At 46.1% G+C, this 26,359-nt stretch overlaps 2 protein-coding genes across 2 annotated transcripts in view; both read left to right on the top strand.

The window, feature by feature from the left end:
* The first annotated feature begins 15,142 nt into the window (after positions 1 to 15,142).
* The window catches only part of slc25a28 (solute carrier family 25 member 28), a 74,478-nt gene continuing 63,261 nt past the window's right edge, over positions 15,143 to 26,359 (top strand). Inside the window, exon 1 of the mRNA XM_083775355.1 lies at positions 15,143 to 15,437. The gene's annotated coding sequence lies outside the window, so the exon portion shown is untranslated. The remainder of the gene's footprint in view (positions 15,438 to 26,359) is intronic.
* On the top strand, positions 16,721 to 18,076 carry LOC310866054 (zinc finger MYND domain-containing protein 10-like; the record flags this gene model as incomplete). Its single annotated transcript, XM_083775352.1, has 1 exon — positions 16,721 to 18,076. The coding sequence occupies one exon, from the start codon at positions 16,721 to 16,723 to the stop codon at positions 18,074 to 18,076; it is 1,356 nt and encodes a 451-aa protein (XP_083631478.1).

Below are 26,359 nucleotides of genomic sequence, written 5' to 3'. Positions count from 1 at the left end.
AAAAGTGTATGTTTTGTGTACACATGACCTGATGAAGATCAAATGGATCGAAACGCTGTCAGTATTTCAACAAAGAACGTCTTTCTTATACCTGTGGTGTGCGGGCTCCATCCAATACCTACACCAGTTGTGATGCAACAGAGTTTGCTGTGACCGTTGTGAATTATGGGTGGTGTGGTTTTTGCCAAGACGGTGGATTGTGGCCCATGCCTTCCTGCTGTTATTTGACATGTTGGTGTTCGCTATATCTTTTCGTCCTGGGCATGACGTTAAACTGTTCCGTTCGAGAGGACCAGCGACCCTCGAATGTAAACGGCCACGAAAGGAAATTATGTGTGTGTGAGGTGTTCTCTATAGGTTGGGTTTCAGGTGGTTGTATTGTAGTAGCTTGACATTTCTTGGAGGGCACTTTCAAGGACAGACTCAATCTTCTGGAAGTCTGCTTGTTGGGTCGTAATGCAGAGGTTGTCGGCGTAGATGAAACGCTGGCATTAGGCATTGGGTAGTGGCTGGTCGTTTGTGTAGATATTGAAAAGGAGGGGGGCGAGCACGCTACCTTGTTGGAGGCCGTTCTTTTGGGCTTTCCATTTACTCCTCTGGTCGTTTAACTGGACATAGAAGCGCCTGTTGTTGAGGAGGCTTTTCCTGACCATTGTGCAGTGTTGGACAGTGTCGTAGGCAGCAGAGAGATCTCTGAATGCTGCTCCAGTTATTTGTTTCCCCTCAAACCCATCCTCAATGTGTTGGGTGAGGTTGAGCTCTGTCCAGCACAGGAGTGGCTGGGACGGAAACCAGCTTGGTCTTTAGTCAGCTTGGTATCTATGAGTGGCAACAAGGCGTTGGAGTAGCAGCTTCTCATATAGCCTTGTAGGTGATGCAGAGGGAAATGGGTCGGTAGCTCTTTGTGGATAATGGGTCTTTGCCAGGTTTAGGGATTGCAACCACTTTGGCCTTTTCCCAGACAGAAGGGATGGTTTTCTGTGCTATGCATGTGTTCAGCATCCCCACAAGCCAGGTCTTTGCGTTGGGTCCCAGGTGCTGTAACATTTCTGCCAGTAGGTCATCAATCCCTGCTGCTTTTCCGGGTTTCAACTTTCCCATTGCAGTTTCAAGTTCTTCTAGGTCGAAGGGTTTGGTTTGAGGGCTGGCTGATTGTGGTTGGTCTGATACCACTGTGCGATGGTATTCTCCTGTGGGTCGGTGGCGGTCTTGGTCACAACTGGTGGCCAACAGTTGTAACCAACACCGCCACCGACCCACATAGAATACCATCGCACAGTGGTATCAGACCAACCACAATCAGCCAGCCCTCAAACCAAACCCTTCGACTTAGAAGAACGTGAAACTGCAATGGGAAAGTTGAAACCCGGAAAAGCAGCAGGGATTGATGGCATACTGGCAGAAATGATACAGCACCTGGGACCTATCGCAAGGACCTGGCTTGTGGGGATGCTGAACACATGCATAGCACAGAAAACCATCCCTTCTGTTTGGAAAAAGGCTGGAGTAGTTGCAATCCCTAAACCTGGCAAAGACCCATTATCCCCGAAGAGCTACCGACCCATTTCCCTCCTCTGCATCACCTACAAGCTCTATGAGAGGCACTACAATTTCTGAACAGACTATATTTACATCAATATGTCTGGGTCCCCACCTACTCACTCAGGGTTGACGTGTCACACCTGCAGTGATGGGAGGGGCACCAAAATGTGGTATTTTGATTGTTTAATGGGGGCACTCCCTTAGTATAAAAGTGTATGTTTTGTGTACACATGACCTGATGAAGATCAAATGGATCGAAACGCTGTCAGTATTTCAACAAAGAACGTCTTTCTTATACCTGTGGTGTGCGGGCTCCATCCAATACCTACACCAGTTGTGATGCAACAGAGTTTGCTGTGACCGTTGTGAATTATGGGTGGTGTGGTTTTTGCCAAGACGGTGGATTGTGGCCCATGCCTTCCTGCTGTTATTTGACATGTTGGTGTTCTCTATATCTTTTCGTCCTGGGCATGACGTTAAACTGTTCCGTTCGAGAGGACCAGCGACCCTCGAATGTAAACGGCCACGAAAGGAAATTATGTGTGTGTGAGGTGTTCTCTATAGGTTGGGTTTCAGGTGGTTGTATTGTAGTAGCTTGACATTTCTTGGAGGGCACTTTCAAGGACAGACTCAATCTTCTGGAAGTCTGCTTGTTGGGTCGTAATGCAGAGGTTGTCGGCGTAGATGAAACGCTGGCATTAGGCATTGGGTAGTGGCTGGTCGTTTGTGTAGATATTGAAAAGGAGGGGGGCGAGCACGCTACCTTGTTGGAGGCCGTTCTTTTGGGCTTTCCATTTACTCCTCTGGTCATTTAACTGGACATAGAAGCGCCTGTTGTTGAGGAGGCTTTTCCTGACCATTGTGCGGTGTTGGACAGTGTCGTAGGCAGCAGAGAGATCTCTGAATGCTGCTCCAGTTATTTGTTTCCCCTCAAACCCATCCTCAATGTGTTGGGTGAGGTTGAGCTCTGTCCAGCACAGGAGCGGCTGGGACGGAAACCAGCTTGGTCTTTAGTCAGCTTGGTATCTATGAGTGGCAACAAGGCGTTGGAGTAGCAGCTTCTCATATAGCCTTGTAGGTGATGCAGAGGGAAATGGGTCGGTAGCTCTTTGTGGATAATGGGTCTTTGCCAGGTTTAGGGATTGCAACCACTTTGGCCTTTTCCCAGACAGAAGGGATGGTTTTCTGTGCTATGCATGTGTTCAGCATCCCCACAAGCCAGGTCTTTGCGTTGGGTCCCAGGTGCTGTAACATTTCTGCCAGTAGGTCATCAATCCCTGCTGCTTTTCCGGGTTTCAACTTTCCCATTGCAGTTTCAAGTTCTTCTAGGTCGAAGGGTTTGGTTTGAGGGCTGGCTGATTGTGGTTGGTCTGATACCACTGTGCGATGGTATTCTCCTGTGGGTCGGTGGCGGTCTTGGTCACAACTGGTGGCCAACAGTTGTAACCAACACCGCCACCGACCCACATAGAATACCATCGCACAGTGGTATCAGACCAACCACAATCAGCCAGCCCTCAAACCAAACCCTTCGACTTAGAAGAACGTGAAACTGCAATGGGAAAGTTGAAACCCGGAAAAGCAGCAGGGATTGATGGCATACTTGCAGAAATGATACAGCACCTGGGACCTATCGCAAGGACCTGGCTTGTGGGGATGCTGAACACATGCATAGCACAGAAAACCATCCCTTCTGTTTGGAAAAAGGCTGGAGTAGTTGCAATCCCTAAACCTGGCAAAGACCCATTATCCCCGAAGAGCTACCGACCCATTTCCCTCCTCTGCATCACGTCTTTCTTATACCTGTGGTGTGCGGGCTCCATCCAATACCTACACCAGTTGTGATGCAACAGAGTTTGCTGTGACCGTTGTGAATTATGGGTGGTGTGGTCTTTGCCAAGACGGTGGATTGTGGCCCATGCCTTCCTGCTGTTATTTGTCATTATGGTGTTCTCTATATCTTTTCGTCCTGGGCATGACGTTAAACTGTTCCGTTCGAGAGGACCGGCGACCCTCGAATGTAAACGGCCACGAAAGGAAACTGTGTGTGTGAGGTGTTCTCTATCATTTCATTCCAGACTTCACTGTCTATCTCCTGTGTTTCCCATTCATCTTGAGCGTTACACAGTCGTCTGATGTGCGGGGGGAGGTGCCGGCTAGCGCATAAAGGCACGGACGGGACAGGTGTTGTCTTGACCCATCCCGTGATGATGCGACAGGTGTCATTTAGGGCTGTGTCGACCAATTTGGTGTGACGTGATCGGCTCCAGCTTGAGCAGGCATACTCTGCTGTAGAGAAAGACAGGGCCATGGCAGTTGCACGGATTGTTTGTGGGTCTGCGCCCCACTTGGGAGTTCACTAGTTTTCACAGGATGTTATTGTGGGTGTTGACCGTGGCTTTTGTGTTCTCCAGGTGTTTTTTTGAAGAAGAGTGTCCTGTCCAGTGTAACTCCAAGATACATGGGGTGGTTATGGTTGGAGAGTTTGTGACCATCCCAAGTGACGCTCAGTTCTTTTCTCGCGTCTCGGTTCCTCAGGTGGAAGCTGCATAGTTGGGTTTGTGTGTCTTTCTTTTTCTGTCTTTCTTTCTTAGGACGGAGATCAAGGTAGACGCCATAGGAAGGCTCAACACTAGCCGATGCCCCTAGAGATCCATCCCAAAGCTTCCCTCAGGGAGCACAGCAAGCCAGCTAGCCAGCAAGCCTGCCCAGTCAGCCAACGCAGCCAGTCAGCTCCGCCAGTCAGCCAGTGTAGAAAGTCAGGCTGCCAAGCCAGAGCATATCAGCCCTTGCAGTCAGCCATTGCAGCCATACCAGCCTTGCTCAGTCAGCTCAGCCAGGCCTCTCTTGAGGCCTGGCTCTCTGTCTGCCTGGCCCGGTCTGCCCTGCCCTGCCTTGCAGCAACAGAACCAGCCTTTCTGGAAAGCCAGCCAGCTCAGAATGCGAGCTGAGCAAGCCAGTGCAGCAGCAAGCCCAGACTAGGTTACCGCAGCCTTACTGTGCAGCCACAGCCACTCAGTCTAGACCAGCAGGAGCTGGCCAGGCTCCAACCCTTGCAGCGCAGCCTTAGGCCGGACAGTCCCCCTGCCTGCACTTTGTTGCCTTCCTGGCCTGTCTGCCTGCCTAGGCGCCTCGGTCTTCCTGTCTGTCTGCCTTGGCCTGCCAGTCTGAAACTGGTTTAGACTAACTGCGTGCTTGCCAGCTGCGCTGGCTTGCTGAGCTCGTATTCTGAGCTGGCTGGCTTGCCAGCAAGGCTGGTTCTGTTGCTGCAAGGCAGGGCGGGGCAGACCGGTCCAGGCAGACAGAGAGCCAGGCCTCGAGAGAGGCCTGGCTGAGCTGACTGAGCAAGGCTGGTATGGCTACAATGGTTGACTGCAAGGGCTGATGTGCGCTGGCTTGGCAGCCTGACTTTCTACACTGGCTGACTGGCGGAGCTGGCTGGCTGCGTTGGCTGACTGGGCGGGCTTGCTGGCTAGCTGGCTTGCTGGACTCCCTGAGGGAAGCTTTGGGATGGATCTCTAGGGGCATCGGCTTGTGTTGAGCCTTCCAACGGCGTCTACCTTGATCTTCGTCCTAAGAAAGAAAGACAGAAAAAGAAACACACACACAAACTCAACTATGCAGCTTCCACATGAGGAAGGCAGGCAGGCACGCAGGCAGGCACAAGCTGCCTGCGTGCTTGCTTCGCCCTCCAGTTGCTGCTCCAGTTATTTGTTTTCCCTCAAACCCATCCTCAATGTGTTGGGTGAGGTTGAGCTCTGTCCAGCACAGGACGGGACGGAAACCAGCTTGGTCTTTAGTCAGCTTGGTGTCTATGAGTGGTATGAGGCGTTGGAGTAGCAGCCTCTCTTGTAGGTGATGCAGAGGAGGGAAATGGGTCGGTAGCTCTTTGAGGATGATGGGTCTTTGCCAGGTTTGGGGATTGCAACCACTTTGGCTTTTCTCCAGACAGAAGGGATGGTTTTCTGTGCCATGCATGTGTTCAGCATCCCCACGAGCCAGGTCTTTGCGTTAGGTTCCAGGTGCTGTATAATTTCTGCCAGTATGTCATCAATCCCTGCTGCTTTTCCGGGTTTCAACTTTCCCATTGCAGTTTTGAGTTCTTCTAGGTCGAAGGGTTTGGTTTGAGGGCTGGCTGATTGTGGTTGGTCTGATACCACTGTGCGATGGTATTCTCCTGTGGGTCGTGGCGGTGTTGGTTACGACTGTTGGCCACCAGTTGTGATGCAACAGAGTTCGCTGTGACCGTTGTGAATTATGGGTGGCTCCCTGAGGTCCTTGATCGCCATTGGGTCCAACAGTGGTCATTGAAGCGTGCACACACATGCACACATGCACCTACACACACAGGGGCACATGCGTATGCACACCTGGACCTTTAAATGAACAACAACACAAAAACTAAGGCACTGGTGTCGGACTTCTGGTTTACCGGAACGGGGTTCAACTCCCTGCAGTGCCCTGCTCAATGTGTTGTATTTCATTCATTGGTCCATGGTCTCAGGTCATTGAGCGGCACGCTATAGTGTGCGATTCTTCATCATTGTTGAGGATTTTTTTAAGGTGAAAATCAAGGAAAAGCAAAAGGCTATAGTCCATGGTCACGGACCGCATACTGGTCAAGGTCATTTATACTGGTGAAGATCATTTACTAGTCTTCTAAAGGTCATTTATACTGGTGAAGATCATTTACTAGTCTTCTAAAGGTCATTTATACTGGTCAAGGTCAATTACTAGTCTCATGAAGGTAATTTATACTGGTCATAGTCATATACTGGTCACGGTCATTTCTACTGGTGAAGGTCATTTATACTGGTCAAGGTCATTTGTACTTGTCAAGGTCATTTATACTGGTCAAGGTCATTTACTAGTCTTATTGAAGGTAATTTATACTGCTCAAGGTCATTGATATTGGTCAAGGTCATTAAGTGGCACGCTATAGTGCGCGATTCTTCATCATTGTTGAGGATTTGAAAAAAGGTTAAATTGCAGAAAAGCGAAAGGCTAAAGTCCATGGTCACGGAGGGCATACTATAGTATGTTGTTTTTCTTTTTTTTGGTGGTGTGCGGGCTCCATCCAATAACTACACCAGTTGTGATGCAATAGAGTTTGCTGTGACCGTTGTGAATTATGGGTGGTGTGGTCTTTGCCAAGACGGTGGATTGTGGCCCATGCCTTCCTGCTGTTATTTGTCATGTTGGTGTTCTCTATATCTTTTCGTCCTGGGCATGACGTTAAACTGTTCCGTTCGAGAGGACCGGCGACCCTCGAATGTAAACAGGTGTTGGGACAGGGTCAGGTGTTGTCTTGATGCATCCTATGATGATGCCACAGGTGTCATTTAGGGCTGTGTCGACCAATTTGGTGTGACGGGATAGGCTTGTAGGTGATGCAGAGGAGGGAAATGGGTCGGTAGCTCTTTGGGGATAATGGGTCTTTGCCAGGTTTAGGGATTGCAACCACTTTGGCCTTTTTCCAGACAGAAGGGATGGTTTTCTGTGCTATGCATGTGTTCAGCATCCCCACAAGCCAGGTCTTTCCGTTAGGTCCCAGGTGCTGTATCATTTCTGCTAGTAGGTCATCAATCCCTGCTGCTTTTCCGGGTTTCAACTTTCCCATTGCAGTTTCACGTTCTTCTAGGTCGAAGGGTTTGGTTTGAAGGCTGGCTGATTGTGGTTGGTCTGATACCACTGTGCGATGGTATTCTCCTGTGGGTTGGTGGCGGTCTTGGTCACAACTGGTGGCCAACAGTTGTAACCAACACCGCCACCGACCCACATAGAATACCATCGCACAGTGGTATCAGACCAACCATAATCAGCCATCACTCAAACCAAACCCTTCGACCTAGAAGAACTTGAAACTGCAATGGGAAAGTTGAAACCCGGAAAAGCAGCAGGGATTGATGACCTACTGGCAGAAATGATACAGCACCTGGGACCTAACTCAAGGCCCTGGCTTGTGGGGATGCTGAACACATGCACAGCACAGAAAACCACCCCTTCTGTCTGGAAAAAGGCCAAAGTGGTTGCAATCCCTAAACCTGGCAAAGACCCATTATCCCCGAAGAGCTACCGACCCATTTCCCTCCTCTGCATCACGTCTTTCTTATACCTGTGGTGTGCGGGCTCCATCCAATACCTACACTAGTTGTGATGCAACAGAATTTGCTGTGACCGTTGTGAATTATGGGTGGTGTGGTCTTTGCCAAGACGGTGGATTGTGGCCCATGCCTTCCTGCTGTTATTTGTCATTTGTCATTATGGTGTTCTCTATATCTTTTCGTCCTGGGCATGACGTTAAACTGTTCCGTTTGAGAGGACCGGCGACCCTCGAATGTAAACAGCCACGAAAGGAAACTGTGTGTGTGAGGTGTTCTCTATCATTTCATTCCAGACTTCACTGTCTATCTCCTGTGTTTTCCATTCATCTTGAGCGTTACACAGTCGTCTGATGTGCGGGGGGAGGTGCCGGCTAGCGCATAAAGGCACGGACGGGACAGGTGTTTTCTTGACCCATCCCGTGATGATGCGACAGGTGTCATTTAGGGCTGTGTCGACCAATTTGGTGTGACGTGATCGGCTCCAGCTTGAGCAGGAATACTCTGCTGTAGAGAAAGACAGGGCCATGGCAGTTGCACGGATTGTTTGTGGGTCTGCGCCCCACTTGGGAGTTCACTAGTTTTCACAGGATGTTATTGTGGGTGTTGACCGTGGCTTTTGTGTTCTCCAGGTGTTTTTTTGAAGAAGAGTGTCCTGTCCAGTGTAACTCCAAGATACATGGGGTGGGTATGGTTGGAGAGTTTGTGACCATCCCAAGTGACGCTCAGTTCTTTTCTCGCGTCTCGGTTCCTCAGGTGGAAGCTGCATAGTTGGGTTTGTGTGTCTTTCTTTTTCTGTCTTTCTTTCTTAGGACGGAGATCAAGGTAGACGCCATAGGAAGGCTCAACACTAGCCGATGCCCCTAGAGATCCATCCCAAAGCTTCCCTCAGGGAGCACAGCAAGCCAGCTAGCCAGCAAGCCTGCCCAGTCAGCCAACGCAGCCAGTCAGCTCCGCCAGTCAGCCAGTGTAGAAAGTCAGGCTGCCAAGCCAGAGCATATCAGCCCTTGCAGCCATACCAGCCTTGCTCAGTCAGCTCAGCCAGGCCTCTCTTGAGGCCTGGCTCTCTGTCTGCCTGGCCCGGTCTGCCCTGCCCTGCCTTGCAGCAACAGAACCAGCCTTTCTGGAAAGCCAGCCAGCTCAGAATGCGAGCTGAGCAAGCCAGTGCAGCAGCAAGCCCAGACTAGGTTACCGCAGCCTTACTGTGCAGCCACAGCCACTCAGTCTAGACCAGCAGGAGCTGGCCAGGCTCCAACCCTTGCAGCGCAGCCTTAGGCCGGACAGTCCCCCTGCCTGCACTTTGTTGCCTTCCTGGCCTGTCTGCCTGCCTAGGCGCCTCGGTCTTCCTGTCTGTCTGCCTTGGCCTGCCAGTCTGAAACTGGTTTAGACTAACTGCGTGCTTGCCAGCTGCGCTGGCTTGCTGAGCTCGTATTCTGAGCTGGCTGGCTTGCCAGCAAGGCTGGTTCTGTTGCTGCAAGGCAGGGCGGGGCAGACCGGGCCAGGCAGACAGAGAGCCAGGCCTCGAGAGAGGCCTGGCTGAGCTGACTGAGCAAGGCTGGTATGGCTACAATGGTTGACTGCAAGGGCTGATGTGCGCTGGCTTGGCAGCCTGACTTTCTACACTGGCTGACTGGCGGAGCTGGCTGGCTGCGTTGGCTGACTGGGCGGGCTTGCTGGCTAGCTGGCTTGCTGGACTCCCTGAGGGAAGCTTTGGGATGGATCTCTAGGGGCATCGGCTTGTGTTGAGCCTTCCAACGGCGTCTACCTTGATCTTCGTCCTAAGAAAGAAAGACAGAAAAAGAAACACACACACAAACTCAACTATGCAGCTTCCACATGAGGAAGGCAGGCAGGCACGCAGGCAGGCACAAGCTGCCTGCGTGCTTGCTTCGCCCTCCAGTTGCTGCTCCAGTTATTTGTTTTCCCTCAAACCCATCCTCAATGTGTTGGGTGAGGTTGAGCTCTGTCCAGCACAGGACGGGACGGAAACCAGCTTGGTCTTTAGTCAGCTTGGTGTCTATGAGTGGTATGAGGCGTTGGAGTAGCAGCCTCTCTTGTAGGTGATGCAGAGGAGGGAAATGGGTCGGTAGCTCTTTGAGGATGATGGGTCTTTGCCAGGTTTGGGGATTGCAACCACTTTGGCTTTTCTCCAGACAGAAGGGATGGTTTTCTGTGCCATGCATGTGTTCAGCATCCCCACGAGCCAGGTCTTTGCGTTAGGTTCCAGGTGCTGTATAATTTCTGCCAGTATGTCATCAATCCCTGCTGCTTTTCCGGGTTTCAACTTTCCCATTGCAGTTTTGAGTTCTTCTAGGTCGAAGGGTTTGGTTTGAGGGCTGGCTGATTGTGGTTGGTCTGATACCACTGTGCGATGGTATTCTCCTGTGGGTCGTGGCGGTGTTGGTTACGACTGTTGGCCACCAGTTGTGATTAGTATAAAAGGTAGGTGGCTAGCGCACATCCAGTTCTTGTCTGGTGCTGGACTAAAGTAAATACAATGAAGAGAGGAGAGTCCGCACACAGATTTGCTCCAAGGTGTTTGCTTTTTATTCAAAACACCATCATTAATACACAACATCACCAGTTGTGATGCAACAGAGTTCGCTGTGACCGTTGTGAATTATGGGTGGCTCCCTGAGGTCCTTGATCGCCATTGGGTCCAACAGTGGTCATTGAAGCGTGCACACACATGCACACATGCACCTACACACACAGGGGCACATGCGTATGCACACCTGGACCTTTAAATGAACAACAACACAAAAACTAAGGCACTGGTGTCGGACTTCTGGTTTACCGGAACGGGGTTCAACTCCCTGCAGTGCCCTGCTCAATGTGTTGTATTTCATTCATTGGTCCATGGTCTCAGGTCATTGAGCGGCACGCTATAGTGTGCGATTCTTCATCATTGTTGAGGATTTTTTAAAGGTGAAAATCAAGGAAAAGCAAAAGGCTATAGTCCATGGTCACGGACCGCATACTGGTCAAGGTCATTTATACTGGTGAAGATCATTTATTAGTCTTCTAAAGGTCATTTATACTGGTGAAGATCATTTACTAGTCTTCTAAAGGTCATTTATACTGGTCAAGGTCATTTACTAGTCTCATGAAGGTAATTTATACTGGTCAGTCATATACTGGTCACGGTCATTTATACTGGTCAAGGTCATTTGTACTTGTCAAGGTCATTTATACTGGTCAAGGTCATTTACTAGTCTTATTGAAGGTCATTTATACTGCTCAAGGTTATTGATCAATATCAATGACCTTGATGACCCCAAGGTCATTAAGTGGCATGCTATAGTGCGCGATTCTTCATCATTGTTCACGATTTGAAAAAAGGTTAAATCGCGGAAAAGCGAAAGGCTATATAGTCCATAGTCTCGGAGGGCATACAAAAATGTGTGGTGCTATACAGGCCGTTCTGGAAAATTTGGGACAGAGGTTCATCGTTGGCATCCAGGGAGTGTGTGTGCAAAATTTGGCATCGACCGGGTTAATGGTGCTGGAGATTAGCTGTTAACAAACTGACGGACACACACACACACACACACACTCACTCAGAGTGCAAAACATACTCTATCCCCATGGCTTTGGCCTGGTGCCATACCGTTATTAATTATTGCCTACAATGTCAATTGTGAAATTACTTTACCGTTGCAATGCAAAATTTACATTTCAACGAATGGACCTCGTAAAACAAAACAAAAACCAAGGCACTGGTTGTGGTACTTCTGGTTTACCGGAATGGGGTTCAACTCCCTGCAGTGCTCTGCTCAATTTGTTGTATTTACATGGTTCATTTTTATTTTCTGCTCATTGTGTTGCCTTTTCATAGATGATAACCCCCAGGTTCTTTAATGTGTTTGCACTCCCTACAGTTAGGTTACCAAGTCTATTTATTTATTATTTCTGTTCACTAGAACTAGAACCAATTACCAAAGTAGGCTTTCTAATGACACAACTCGCCTTTGTTTTTATGTGTAGCAAAAACGTTCTTTTTATTTACGCCAAAGAGTAGAGGCTGGTCTGCATTCATGCGAGCGGGGAAGTTTAGAGTAACATAGCTCTAAATGAAACGCATTAGAGCTATGGACCAGAGCTAGTAGTCATAGCACTTCATGGTATATGCATAGTTTATATAGTTTCATTATAGATATATTAAACAGAGAGGACACAGAGTGGGGTGTGGTACAGGACATCTCCCCGAACGCGTGGGTATACTGCATCTACAAGTAGTACAAGATAAATTGAAACCATTGACACCTACTTCGATGGTTCAGTTGTCATCTATGCCGGGGAATTTAGCAGCTCTCATTCAAGCCTTTTTTCAAAATCCAGGTCACACATTTGATTGCAAAACAATCTGTGGTGTCACTCAACAACTAGTGAATAGCATCTTACTTGGCCTTAGGAATGCACAATGACCCATTAGATTTTATACACAAACTAGTAGTTTGGTTGAGTATGTGTGGTGTCCACACAGTTGTTCAAGCAAAACATACAGACATCTGTACATTCTGTGCCTGGACAGTTGAAAGCAATTAACAGAACAATAACGGAGGACAATTTGGAAGAAGATGATGATGATGTGGTTTTATGCAATGAAAGTCTAAATGACAATATGTGTGAAGCTATACCATTACCAATTCTAACATTTCTACAACAGACATCTGCTATCAAAAAATGTCACACACGGCTTGAAGAAGCAGCAGCGCAGGACTCAACATTTAGACGGAAACTTGAGAAATTCAATCTAGCCAACACATCAGTGTCATTAGTGTCTCAGAAATGTTCTAGGACAGAAGTATGCACCATATTAAATAGATTTGTAGAATACACACTTCGGTCTCCTTTCCTTGGAGATGACCTGCTTTGCCTGAAAAGTCTTAGTCTGTATAGTTGTACTCAATGTGGTGACAAGGCCTTACCATCTACAAAGAACATGTCACAATTCATAGTGCAGCCACTTGACGTGTCACAAAAAGGCATCTTAGACACTATTGCACAAATATTACCTGCTCAATCTGAACAATGTGAAACATGTCAGCAGGAAAAGAGCTTATCAACATATGAAGTAATTAACAGCCCACAGACCTTACTTCTCCTGTTAAGAGCTGGCACAAGAATTCCAAAAACGTTCAATTTATCCTGTCTGTACCACCAAAATGAGTATGCTTTGACCAGTATGTGTGTATTTTTCGACAGGCCACCATATGCGTCATTGTACATCCTTAAAGATCATAAATGGCATATCTGGACAAATGAATCGAATGACACAGCAGGCTATACCTTTGAGCTGATGCAAAGAACATCCGCTCGACAGCACACAAAGACAGTAGTCACAGGTAGTTTCTATGTCGTGTCATACGAGAAAATAAACAGTCGAGAAATAATCAAGTTTCGTCAGGACAAACAAATGCATAAATGCACAGACAGATGCAATCAACGCACACAAGTGACACCCATTCCAAAGCTAGAGGTAACTCCTTGACCTGACTTAGCTTGCGTAGAGAAAGTGATTTCATGTCAATGCCCCAAGGCACAGCACTTTTTTGAGCGTTGACCCCAGTAGAAGGTCTGCTGCTGTGAATTTTACACCTCTCTCGCTTAGCGGAGAGTGGGGTGTGGTAGAGGACATCTCCCCGAACACGTGGGTATGTCCAGATAGTTGCCTCGCGGAGGCCTCTTTGTCCAGTGTCCATTCTGGGTCCGGAAACGGTACTTTTTGTCAGCATTGACCCCAGTAGAAGGTCTGCTGCTGTGAATTTTACACCTCTCCCGCTTAGCGGAGAGTGTGGTGTGGTAGAGGACATCTCCCCGAACGCGTGGGTATGTCCAGATAGTTGCCTCGCGGAGGCCTCTTTGTCCAGTGTCCATTCTGGGTCCGGAAACTGTACTTTTTTCAGCGTTGACCACAGTAGAAGGTCTGCTGCTGTGAATTTTACACCTCTCCCGCTTAGCGGAGAGTGGGGTGTGGTACAGGACATCTCCCCGAACGCGTGGGTATGTCCAGATAGTTGCCTCACGGAGCCGTCTTTTGTCCAGTGTCCATTCTGGGTCCGGAAACGGTACTTTTTGTCAGCCTTGACCCCAGTAGAAGGTCTGCTGCTGTGAATTTTACACCTCTCCCGCTTAGCGGAGAGTGTGGTGTGGTAGAGGACATCTCCCCGAACGTGTGGGTATGTCCAGATAGTTGCCTCGCGGAGGCCTCTTTGTCCAGTGTCCATTCTGGGTCCGGAAACGGTACTTTTTGTCAGCATTGACCCCAGTAGAAGGTCTGCTGCTGTGAATTTTACACCTCTCCCGCTTAGCGGAGAGTGGGGTGTGGTACAGGACATCTCCCCGAACGCGTGGGTATGTCCAGATAGTTGCCTCGCGGAGCCGTCTTTTGTCCAGTGTCCATTCTGGGTCCGGAAACGGTACTTTTTGTCAGCCTTGACCCCAGTAGAAGGTCTGCTGCTGTGAATTTTACACCTCTCCCGCTTAGCGGAGAGTGTGGTGTGGTAGAGGACATCTCCCCGAACGTGTGGGTATGTCCAGATAGTTGCCTCGCGGAGGCCTCTTTGTCCAGTGTCCATTCTGGGTCCGGAAACGGTACTTTTTGTCAGCATTGACCCCAGTAGAAGGTCTGCTGCTGTGAATTTTACACCTCTCCCGCTTAGCGGAGAGTGTGGTGTGGTAGAGGACATCTCCCCGAACGTGTGGGTATGTCCAGATAGTTGCCTCGCGGAGGCCTCTTTGTCCAGTGTCCATTCTGGGTCCGGAAACGGTACTTTTTTCAGCGTTGACCACAGTAGAAGGTCTGCTGCTGTGAATTTTACACCTCTCCCGCTTAGCGGAGAGTGGGGTGTGGTACAGGACATCTCCCCGAACGCGTGGGTATGTCCAGATAGTTGCCTCGCGGAGCCGTCTTTTGTCCAGTGTCCATTCTGGGTCCGGAAACGGTACTTTTTGTCAGCCTTGACCCCAGTAGAAGGTCTGCTACTGTGAATTTTACACCTCTCCCGCTTAGCGGAGAGTGGGGTGTGGTATAGGACATCTCCCCGAACGCGTGGGTATGTCCAGATAGTTGCCTTGCGGAGCCGTCTTTTGTCCAGTGTCCACTTTATAAAGTCCATGCACTCCAGTGAATAGCATTTATCCATTTAGATAACTTTATTATTATTATTATAAGGATTTAATTACTTATTCTTACACAGAAACATAATGTGTGTCTTATAGCATCATATAGCATCATTTAAATGCTTAATTTGTAGTTTTAATGTGCAAATTAAACTTTTTTTCAATACTCTAGAGGGTACTCTTATTTTGAAGAGATCGTCCACCGGAAGTCTTAAATTAGCTCACTAGATTAGCTCACTAGACGCTGCCGTAGTCGGCAGTTGACGGTGCCGGGTGCGTAAATAAAAACAACTTATGAACATAGGAACTTTCATACTTTTTTTGTTATCAAATGTTTTTTATTTAAGACAAAATAGCACAATAAACATACTTTTATGGAGCAATAGTTGAACTGCTACTTGGAGTTGTTTAGCCTTGGGGACAGCACGCGTTTTGTTTTCAATACAAAATGGTGAGTTCTTATGAACAGAACTGACTGGTTGCCAAATCTCGCAAAGACACCTGTCTTTACAACATGGCTCGATCAGAATTGAATATCATAACGCTTGCTTTGGTGGGCCTGAAATAAAAAAAGACTAGTACAGAATTAAGTAGGATTATTGAGTGAGACGGAGAGTTGTCATCGGAGGAGGAGGAACTTGGATAAGGACAACAACAACGCGCATGCAGGTATTTAGCATTCCGTACTGTGGTCCACCCTAACTTAATACTGTATTTTATACGGTATCTAATATAACGTTGAGCCGCGGTGCCAACTGAACTGCAAATGCCTACTGTAGTTGTGTGTTGTGAGCCGGCGGGCCCCTGTGTAAACTGCTGCTGCAAATGTTATTGATTGACTGATTGGAAATGACTTTCTCTGGCCACCTGGCGGCAGCAGTAGCCCAAAGTTACAAGTAGCCTAGTTTTTATAACACTTCAGCACCTCAATATGCGTTTATGATAAACACGGGCTCAAACCATGCTCAAACGTGTGTGTGTGTGTGTGTGTGTGTGTGTGTGTGTGTGTGTGTGTGCGTGCGTGCGTGCGTGTGCGTGCGTTGTTTCTCCTGTGTGACATTCACCAAATTACTTATGGGAGAGCGCCCTCTGGTGTGATCACAGAAGCATTACCACAGGGGTGCAATCAAAATAATACCTCCTTTTAAATGTAAATAAATATTGATATATTTGTTGATTTCAACAGCACACATTATAGAACGCAAAAAGAATAAGACCATTTTGTTCATACCAGCTATAGGGTGACCAGATCCAAACTGTTCATTTGAGGGACTATACGAAACACATTTCTCTCATCGACAATCGTTTTCATGATTATGGTGGATAAATAAATAGGCGTAGGCCTAGTGTCTATTTTACGTCACGATGATGTACGATGATAAGAGGTCTGATTTTATATTATCTAGGCTATTGTCTTTAATACATTAATATTATCAGTTACAGTTAGTTATCAGTTACGACCGACCTCAGGGTGTGCGGGGGTAACGCGCATTGGTGCTCAACTCTCCCCCAATCACTTGCTTGCTTTTGTCATTTTTAGCCCCTCAAAAATCACACCTGTATGAAGTGAGGGGCTCTCTTACACCATCTCATTCTGGCCAATCACAATTTGCGTCCTCACCTTCATCTTCAATGTTTGTGTTTACACAAACACTCAAAATTGTCCATTCATTGTCAATGGATTTGAATGTTTGTGTAGGACAAAGTTTGTGCACACACGGCTGGAAATAGGAGGGGATCATAGCGCCCCTCAATAATGACAAAAGTGTCAATGTGGCGTCAATGTAGGCTACCTGGACGTCCATATTTAGGCAATGGTTTGTGCTACATCTCTGTTACGTCGTTACCAAATAATCATGTCCAACAGAAAACTAATACTAATAGTTAAAGGTCACTTTCATTTTTCTGCTTCACTTTTTCTGCTTTTATTTTATGTGGCTTGAATCGAAGGAATGGATACAGCGGTTATTTTCCCTGATGAAGCGGAGGCATATGTGCAAAGCCTGGAGACCTTTTCCCTCAGGGATGTAGGCTCTCCAAGGTGGTTCACACAGCATGAATACATTGAGAAACTAAACATGCAGGCAATACTAAATGTGTCTGCCACACACGATGACTTTGTCAAGGACCTACTCGTGTTGCACTCAAAGATTCCTACCCTTGTCCACCAAATGATTCTAGTGGAAGTGTGGAAACAGAAAGTGTTCCCCATCCTTTGTCAACTGTCGGACTTCAGTCCCAAGGCTACATTTCCTCTCTACATAGTCATTCATCATGAGGCCACAATCATAAATCTGCTTGAAACCATAATGTTTCACAATGATTCGTGTGAAGCAGCCGATGATGCTGTGCTCGACTTGGTGGATTACTGCCACCGCAAGCTCGCCCTGCTGGCCAGCAAGACCTCCAGGGAGGGAGCTCCTTCCCGGGACCGACATCAACTAGCGTTGCAAGCAGACGTGTCCACACTGCAGGAGTTGCAGGTTCAGAGTGCTGCGCTGGAGTTCGACATCTCCCTCAAGGCCCTGTCTGTGCTGCGCTACATCACTGATCATGCCGACAGCATCAGTGTGATCAATCGTATGCTGTGCACCCATAACGTGCCTTGTGTATTGGTTCATCTGTTGGAATGCTGCCCTTGGAGTCGCTACGGTGAAGGTGGGGTAGAGAAGTACATGGATGGCAAATGGCAGAAGATTGCTTCGGAGGACCATCAGAAGATGACAAAGCTGGACGGCCAGGTCTGGATTGCCCTGTTCAACCTGCTGCTAAGGGAAGACTGTCAAAGAAAATACGACTTCAACAACTTCAACAAGGACCAGATTCTGAAGCTCGGCCGGTTCTTAACAGAGGTTTTAATCGACCAGCTGCCGATCCTGGTAACGCTGCAGCGTTTTCTCGCTCAGCTCCCTCTGATGGACTCCGGCCCTCCAAAGAAGGAACTCATTCTGGAACAGATTCCGGAAATGTGGAACCACATCATGCATGAGAATTGTGGGAAGTGGAAGGCCATTGCCGTACACCAAGCCAAAGAAACGTTCAGTCCCTCTGAAAGAGACCTGAGACAACAAGCACAGAGGTTGGCTCAGACGTATACACTTGATGTAATGGAAAGCTTAGTGCCCGAGAAACCCAAGTGTGGATCCTGTGGAAAAGAGGAGGCCACAAAGAGATGCTCTCGCTGCCAGGGAGACTGGTATTGTAACCGAGAATGTCAGGTGAAGCACTGGCCCAAACACAAGACTGCATGCCAGCTGATGGCTGAGGCCACAGAGAAGATTCAGAAGGATTTGAATATGGCGGCATGAGAAAGATTTGATTTGAGTTAAATCAAGCAAGCAAAACGGATTCAATTTGCGCCAGTTAAAGTGATATTCCTGTATATTGACCACTAATCAGAGACAACATTATATAGTAGGCCGATAAAGGTAAATTTGATTAGGCCTACCACCAATGTACGTCTGTTGGTTTTTGGACCAACTCCTCCATCTGGTTAAAACCAGATGTTGCCAATAATAGACAATGGGCAATCATAATCGTGAAAGACAATTTATTTCATAATTGTGGACACAGCAAATAAAAATGGAATATATAATTGAAAATGATATCATTGAAAATGATATATTTATTTTATTTTCCATTTATTTATTTTTTCCTTTTCATACCTAATTCCCATCTGTCGAAAATCTACTTTTAACACTGACCCGGTTGCTAGGCAATGCTTTCGTCACCCCCCAGCACCAGGAGACGTGCGCCTGCATTCCATAGGGTCCTATTAAAAGTAGGATCTTTGGCTGTTATCCCTGAAACTACGATGCTGTCCGTCGTGATCATTATAAATCCGAACCCACAATTTAACACATTAGGTTATGTGTGAGAGTGCTACCCCATGTATTTTTGTTTAATTGTCAGAGTAGTGGGTTTTGTTTAATATTGTGTTTAGAGAAGTAATTTTTGTTGTTCAGTAGTTACTCCATTGTCTGGCTTTCAGAAATTCAACACCCCTCACTTCAACAAGTGTGATTTGGGGTATTTTTATTAGATACTCACCAGTCCTTTTCCCTGTTGTTAAAACTTGTTGTTAAAACACTGACTTCATTTTATCCATCAGTTTCTCTCAGTTTTCACTGGATATGTATTGTCCCGACCCGTAACCCCAGACTACCAGTTAGTGACGTCTAACTAAGCAACTTTTCTTTCCATTGAGCTAAAAAAAAAGATGGTCCTACCCAGACCACCTGTTGCCACTGCAGTTGTGTTAGTTATATTGTACTAAACAAACTCTACCCTACAGATTAGTTGAAATAATGTATTATTCACACAGGTTATAGAGAAGCTATAGACAAATTCAGAAATGGGTCTCATGGTCGCAGCTTACGTATTTCCTGTAGGCGGAGCCGACATAACTGCGGGGTAAACCTGCCTCTTAAAAAACCTCTTCTACTAAGGTGAATGGTAGAGTGATGTACACAGTCTGCCTCAAACGTCACTCTTTTACCTGCTTTTTAGTCTGACTGACATTACAAAGATGCCCAGAACATCGGGATGAACCTGTGTAGTTAGCTGTAGTGGCAACATTCCCCAAAAAAAAACGGAATGTCAAAATATCCACCGCTGTGGCTGAGACGAGAACCATAGAGTAGTGGTTGAGACAAAGCAGTGAAAGGTCCTGAAAGATATACATAACGTCAGTCTTACCCAATCTTTCTGTTTTATGAACACAACTTAAGGCTGCTGTATTTTATACCTCATACTAAGGATTTAAAGTATGAGGTATAAAGTACAGCAGAAAACAGAAAGATTGGGTATTGGGTAAGACTGACATTATGTATCTCTCAGGACCTTTCACTGCTTCGTCTCAACCATTACTCTATGGCTCTGCTCTCAGCCACCGCAGTGGATATATATATATATATATATATATATATATATATATATATATATATATATATATATATATATATATATATATATATATATAATTATTTTTTTAATGTTGCCACTACAGTTGGAGCAGCCATAAACTACACACAGGTTCATCCCGATGTTCTGGGCATCTTTGTAATGTTAGTGTTAGTAAAAGAGTAATGTTTGAGGCAGACTAGTCACTCTACAGTTCACTGTAGTAGAAGAGGTGCAGGTTTACCTAGTAAATACGCTAGGAAATACGTAAGCTGCGACCATGAATTTGTCTATAGCTTTTAAGACCAGAATATGAATTACATCCCACTGCTAACTCACTCCTAATTTGAATCAAAATACACACAACAACAGCTAGACAGAGAGACATGACGATTTGTAAAGCGGTCAAAGGTCAAGGCTTCCAAAATAGTCAAAGAATGGAGTCCAAGCTCAATACCACCAAGCTGAGGCACCCGGGGTGGAGACTCCAAGCTATAACAGACTGTAAGGGGAAAATACAGACATCTCTCAGATGACCTTAACTGGTGCAGCCATATAGTGTACAGGGAGTATAACAGTGGACGATAAGTACACAACCCCAGGAGACTCCCATATTTAGGGTGAGGGTGGTGGAGGTTTGACTGACCACCTGGGGTCTGGCAGACAAGAGGTCCAGGAACCAGCCAAGCCAGCCTGGTGGTGACCATAGTGTTAAAGCCAAGGCAGAGTTGTAATCAATAAATGGCCTATAATGGGCTGCTCTCCCACAAAGTTGGAGACTCAAACGTGGCATAGAAAGAGTAGCAAAATAATAAATGTAATGGATCATTTAAAACGGTTAATCTTGAAAAAAATGTGGTTTGTTTTTTCGTGGTGAAAGTTACAGTAGATATGGTCATATGTAAATTGCTAATCACTTCAGCTTCACTTGCAAGGTGGAGGACAGTCCATTATTAAACATACAGTATGAGGGATTACTTTTGTGTATCCAATTATAAGCAATTATCTATAGTTTGAGTACACCATTTTTAACACACACACACACACACACACACACACACACACACACACACGCTATAGATATAGATAGATAGATGTATTTGTGTGGATTCATTGATTTGATATACAAATAATTAAAACAATAAAAAAACACGCTAATTGATTATTCAATGAATTAAAAAAATCACACCTGTGAACTGAGTGGTGCAACTCCCCTCTCCCCTTGCCCCTCTCATTAGCAGGCAACAGTGCAGCACTATCTCTCTCTCTGTTTCCGGCACAACAGCGCCACTTTTGCCCCTACTGGTACTCTAAACATAGTAACATAGTCACAGATATTGCTGTTCTATGGAGTGGTTGCGACACTCAAAAAAAGGTAATTGCTAGAATAGTTGCAGCCCTAATATTAACTTAACTCATGATTGTGTGGCCAGAAACAGTTCAAACACTATTATATTATTATAAGACTTTAATATAATAAAGTCTGAAACACCCAGAGCATCCTGACAGGGCAATGATTGTATATGGTATGGGAGTATTGTTACTCTCAGGATCTGCAAGTCCTGTGTAAGGTGGTGCTGTCGGCCGAGTGCAACAGCTCCATCCGTTTGCGGACTGGCAAGCGCTTGAGGTGTTTCAAAGCCCCGTGCTCAAAGGCTCAGAAACGTATAGCAAAGACAAAGAAAAGGTAACACCAAAACGAATACGAAACACCAAAAGAAAACTAAACAAAAATGGAAAACTAAACAAAAACGGCATGCGTGCGTGCATTCGGCACATCCCTATTTTTTGCTAGAAAATGGACCATATACCTGCCTTAGATGTTCTCTTTAACATACCTGCCAGTCTTACTTGTACTATTTTATTTAACTTTTAACTATTATCTTATTTTCTCTTGTTTTGTGATTTATATATATTTTTAATTTCTTTATTTCTTTTTAAATCTTGTACACTATCGCATAGTTGTGTTAAGCAGTCTTTGTGGAACATGTCTCACCAAATGTTCGCTGCTTGTAGGCACAACCAGTGACATGTTGGTATAGGATGTTTTCTGCTTGAACCTGTGACAAATAAACCTCTCGATTCTTGAAGGTTCGTATTAACTTTGCAGCACCACCACCTCAACTGTTTAGGCTGTGGGGTCGTCATTGGCGATAAAACATAAAATTGTTGTGTCACCAACAACCTGATAGATCATCTAGACATTGGATTGATCCAATTAATCAATCCAATTTGGCCGGGGCACTCTGACTTTGAAGGGCTTGGGAATCGGACTTGAGGCATAAGCTGCCATCATGTTGTCGTACTTGCCAAGTGCTTGATTTCCTGGGTACTGGGCATTTCTTGGGGAATGAGCATACTGTTGGTAGTCTTCAAGGACCTTTGCGCGCCTTAAGACGGGTGTGGACTTCTTCAAGACAGAAAGGTTCTCTTTCTCCATACGCTCCATACCCTGCTGTGCCCAGTGTTGGTTGTTCCCAGTGTAGTATGAATATGTGCGTGGCAACCCTCGAAGCAGCTGCATGTTTTCATGGTTTATACGACAGACTTCATTAGAGTCGTTGTCACTGCTCCTCAGACCTAAAGAATACATATCCGCAACTGAGGCTATATCTTTATCCTTTTGTGTGCCAGTGACAATATTTGTCATATCCTCTGACTGCTGCTGGAGACCTCCGTCTGCCCCCTGGGTCGGGTCCAGAGATTGATTCACATCTGTGACAGAGGAGCTTTCTATAGCTGTGTCTTCTGTACTTGCACCTGTAATATACTTGTAGCCTTCTCTTATCCTGTCCTTAAGATTAATGAGCCAATTAGATGTCGGAGTTTCAGGATTTCCATCCTCCTCGGGTCTGCTATGAATCTCATCTTCCTCGGGTCCCCCAACGGGCTGTTCTTCCTCGGAAGGTCTGCTAATGACGCTGGACGGCACATACTCTAACCACTGGTTCTCCAGCTCTCGTAGAGCATTCTCCGCCTCCTTGTCCTCATCGAGATAGGGACATGGACCAGCAGGGGGCTTCAAGGACAATTTTTTAGCAAGGCTGGCGCCTCTGCTGCTCTTGGGTTGCTTGTATTTAAAGAGTGAAGGAGTTCCTGGGTACGAAGCTAGGCGCTGGTAGTCTTCAAGCTGCCCCGAGCACCTTATGGCAGGCGTGGACTTGGTGGAGTGCAACCTCTTCAAGACAGCCAGGTTCTCCGACTCGATGCGCTGCAGTTTCCGGTGTCTGTTGCGCCCAGTGTGGTACACTTTGAGTATTGGAGTCGTGTTGCTCGTCGTACTGGCTGGTCTGGTCTTGGGATTCATACGGCACAGCTCACGAAGCAGCCGAAGGTTTTCACGTTCTATACCGTAAACCTCATTCTTAGTAAAGGAGTAGTTGGACCTGGGCTTGCACCAATAAGGGAACACTGGGAACACTTGATCCCGCCTCTTAATCTCCTCACCTGAAGTCATATCCGAGATGACAGGGTTAATATTCCCTTGTTCAAACCCTATACTAGCCCTATACTAATAGCCTATACTAAGATACTAATTACCGTGTGGAAGATTGTTCCGCTGCTTGACGCTGATATATTGGCTTATGCCTGTGGCATTACATAATATAAACCATTGCCCAAATATGGTCGTCCAGGCAGACTTCTCTATATACGTCTGAGCAAAAGTCTGCTAGAGAGAAAAAAAATTACTCTTGCTTGTAACTGAAAGTATCTCAATCAAAAGTAAAGCAATCACAAGCTTTCACAAGTCTTTCGGCTGAGGAAAAAAACTGATGCTACAGGTATTTCACTTAAAAGAAATGTTTGGGCCTACTCAGGCTTTTGTGTACACCCAGGACATTTTTTAAGCTGCTTGATTCAGTATTTATTCAGTAAATATCATTTATTTGATATTCACAAAAGCCTGAGTAGACGATATAGAAAAATGACCCAAAATGTAAGTACCGAACCTATATAGTAGCCATGCTTGTTTTAATGCTAATGATGTTTCTGATTCTGTCAAAGTTCCCTGTATTTCTCAATGGGATTGATTGAAAGTTTTATTTCACAGTATGTAGAACTTCAAACGAAAGCACAAGTCAATACAAAAACTGCTACTTTGAGGGCGAAACCATGAAACCATGAAAAGACTTATTTACATCAGGGTCCTCCATTTTCAATTCATCAGAACATATAAACACGTACAAATATACACTTCTATGAAAAACAGCTAGTGGCGGGGGTGAAGGTGGCTCAGGGGTAGAATGGCTGGATGGTAACCACAAGGTTGCCTGTGTCGAAGTGTCCTTGAGCAAGACACTGAACCCCCTAATTGATGTGCTGGTTGGTGCCTTGTATGGTTTCTGAATGTGTGTGTGAATGGGTGAATGGGTGAATGTAATGCACAATCTATGTAAAGCGCCTTGGATAAAGGACCGGTGCTATATAAATGCACCATTTACCATTTAAGGCAACATGGAGGCAACGGGCGGCAATGGCGATGCGTGATTGCATTGCATTGGCAAGCTTTCCCGAGATTCCTTTGCGAAGCATAGCGGAAGCAAAACGGAAGAACGTAAGGAGACGTTTGGTAGGCCAATCAGAGGCGTGACTCCCTCTTTCCCAGCAGCACTTGCCTTCAAGATTCCGCGTGACTTCCTCCTCCCGTTGGAGACAGGTCTCTCCAACAAACTGCAGCGGCCAATGAGGCATCTATATTTTTGAGTAGTGCAACTCCTATAGACAGCTATATGTGTCTCCCTGTGTACCTGTGTCCCTGTGTCCGAGCACGGAAATATATAGCGTTTGTATACCACCAGGTGTCACTGTAAAGCACAGACACACACAGGCCAAGGAGGATGGCTCGTACAGTACAGTACAGTACAGTACAGTACAGTACAGTACAGTACAGTACAGTACAGTACAGTACAGTACAGTACAGTACAGTACAGTACAGTACCACTCACTTCAGACAGGTCAGATTTTTTTAATATCTATGCTGTGGTGTGGACACTCAGCTGTCAATCAACTGAGGCTGCCCCGCCCAGTCCCAGCTGGCCCTCATTCATGATTAGGGCCAAGACTATAAAGAGGAGCTTTTGCCGTATCTCCCCAGCACCCTAGCAGAGAACACCATGCCTTAGTTATTAAGTTATTTCTTCTTCTTTTCAGTTTCAGTTCTTTTCAATGGTGATGGGCTTGTTCATGAGTGTTTGGCGTTGTTTCTTTTCTCGTTAGTTTAGCCTTTTTGTTGTTTTGGTAGTTTATGAGGGTGTGGTGAGTGTGATGGCTCACCAGACTCTCCACTTTTGAGTTTAGCGAGCCCATCACCTTTATTGTTTGGTTAGGATTTTAGTTAGGTCACAGTTTTGTTTCCACTTCTATTTACATTTGCATTTTTTGTGTGGAAAAATAAAACCACATGCCTTACTATGTTGCAATACACTCGATGCAAGTGAAGGCCTGACTGACTTTTGTTCTTTTATTATGTTGTTGTAGCCCTTGGTTTCGAGCCAGGTTTAAAGGGCCGTAACATGCACAAAGATTCCGAATGCCAAGTAAGTTAACATCCATCTGTCCGTGGCTACCGGCTATGTGTTGAATTGGGGCAAGCAGAGATTCTTAATCACTATAGGCAACTGTTGCCAGGGAGCTCAGACAATGTCAGTAGCGAACTATATTATGTATTGTATATCCATGTATGGCCTACAATATGCAAGGCAATCACATGCTGTACATAGAATGCAGAGAGATTGTTGAGCCTCAGGTAACTAGGATACCAGAATGAAACAAGAACCGAGCATCTGTTTAAACTATCTAAATAACAATCAACATAGAATGTTAGTCTTGAGTTTGTGTATACAATTTGAGGCTCAGATTAAATCATTGCTTTATTTTGCCACGAGATGGCACAATTCACCATCAAACCTGAGAGTGTGTGTACATCACCTTGTTTAGTGTGCATAAAAAAAAGATCAAATAGAAGGTCTTCCTGAACTTTATTTATTCTTCTCCTTTTTCAAAATAATTCAGAAATAAATGTTATTTATTCAACACAGTGGCTGACGAATCTGCCAGCTGGAAAGAAGTGACATATTGTCCATCTTTCTGGCTCTTTGATACTGACAGCTTACCGCTCAGTCGGTAGAGCTCTCGCCTTTGGACCACAAGTTCATGGGTTCAATCCCGGGCACCACCGACTCAGGGTATGAATAGAACAGCTTGGGTTTTGGCAAGTCATGCGGGAACGCCGGGATGTACTGGGAGCTGATGGTAGGTGTGGCGCTCCACCTCAGCAATCATCTCCCAGGGGTCTATAGTGCATTATGGGGATAGTCTCCCGCGTGTTACCGGCTGATACTGACAATAAGCCACTCCCGACCTACTACTACTTCTTCATGGGAATGTAAATAAAACAGGCTTCTGCTAATGATCAATGCCTGTGTGCAAGTTCAAATCAATTGCTCAACTCACTGAGAACCATGCAGTCTGTGAATGACTGACTGGACAAGAGGATTCCTTATTTAGGATATTTGCAGTTTTACTGTGTTTTTTTTGTTATAGAGGGCAATTAAAATGTATTAAGGCATATGTCTTATTTTATATAAATAAGTGAAGTGAGGGGCACTCTTATCATCATACATCATCTCATGAACAACTGCATTTGTGATTGGTTATCCGACTTGCTCGTCTACATAGGACGTACATTT

This window comes from Protomyctophum parallelum, assembly GCF_964188405.1.
Source record: "Protomyctophum parallelum genome assembly, chromosome: 10".
NCBI classification, from domain to species: Eukaryota; Metazoa; Chordata; class Actinopteri; order Myctophiformes; family Myctophidae; genus Protomyctophum; species Protomyctophum parallelum.
This window is presented reverse-complemented; position numbering and strand designations above follow the sequence as displayed.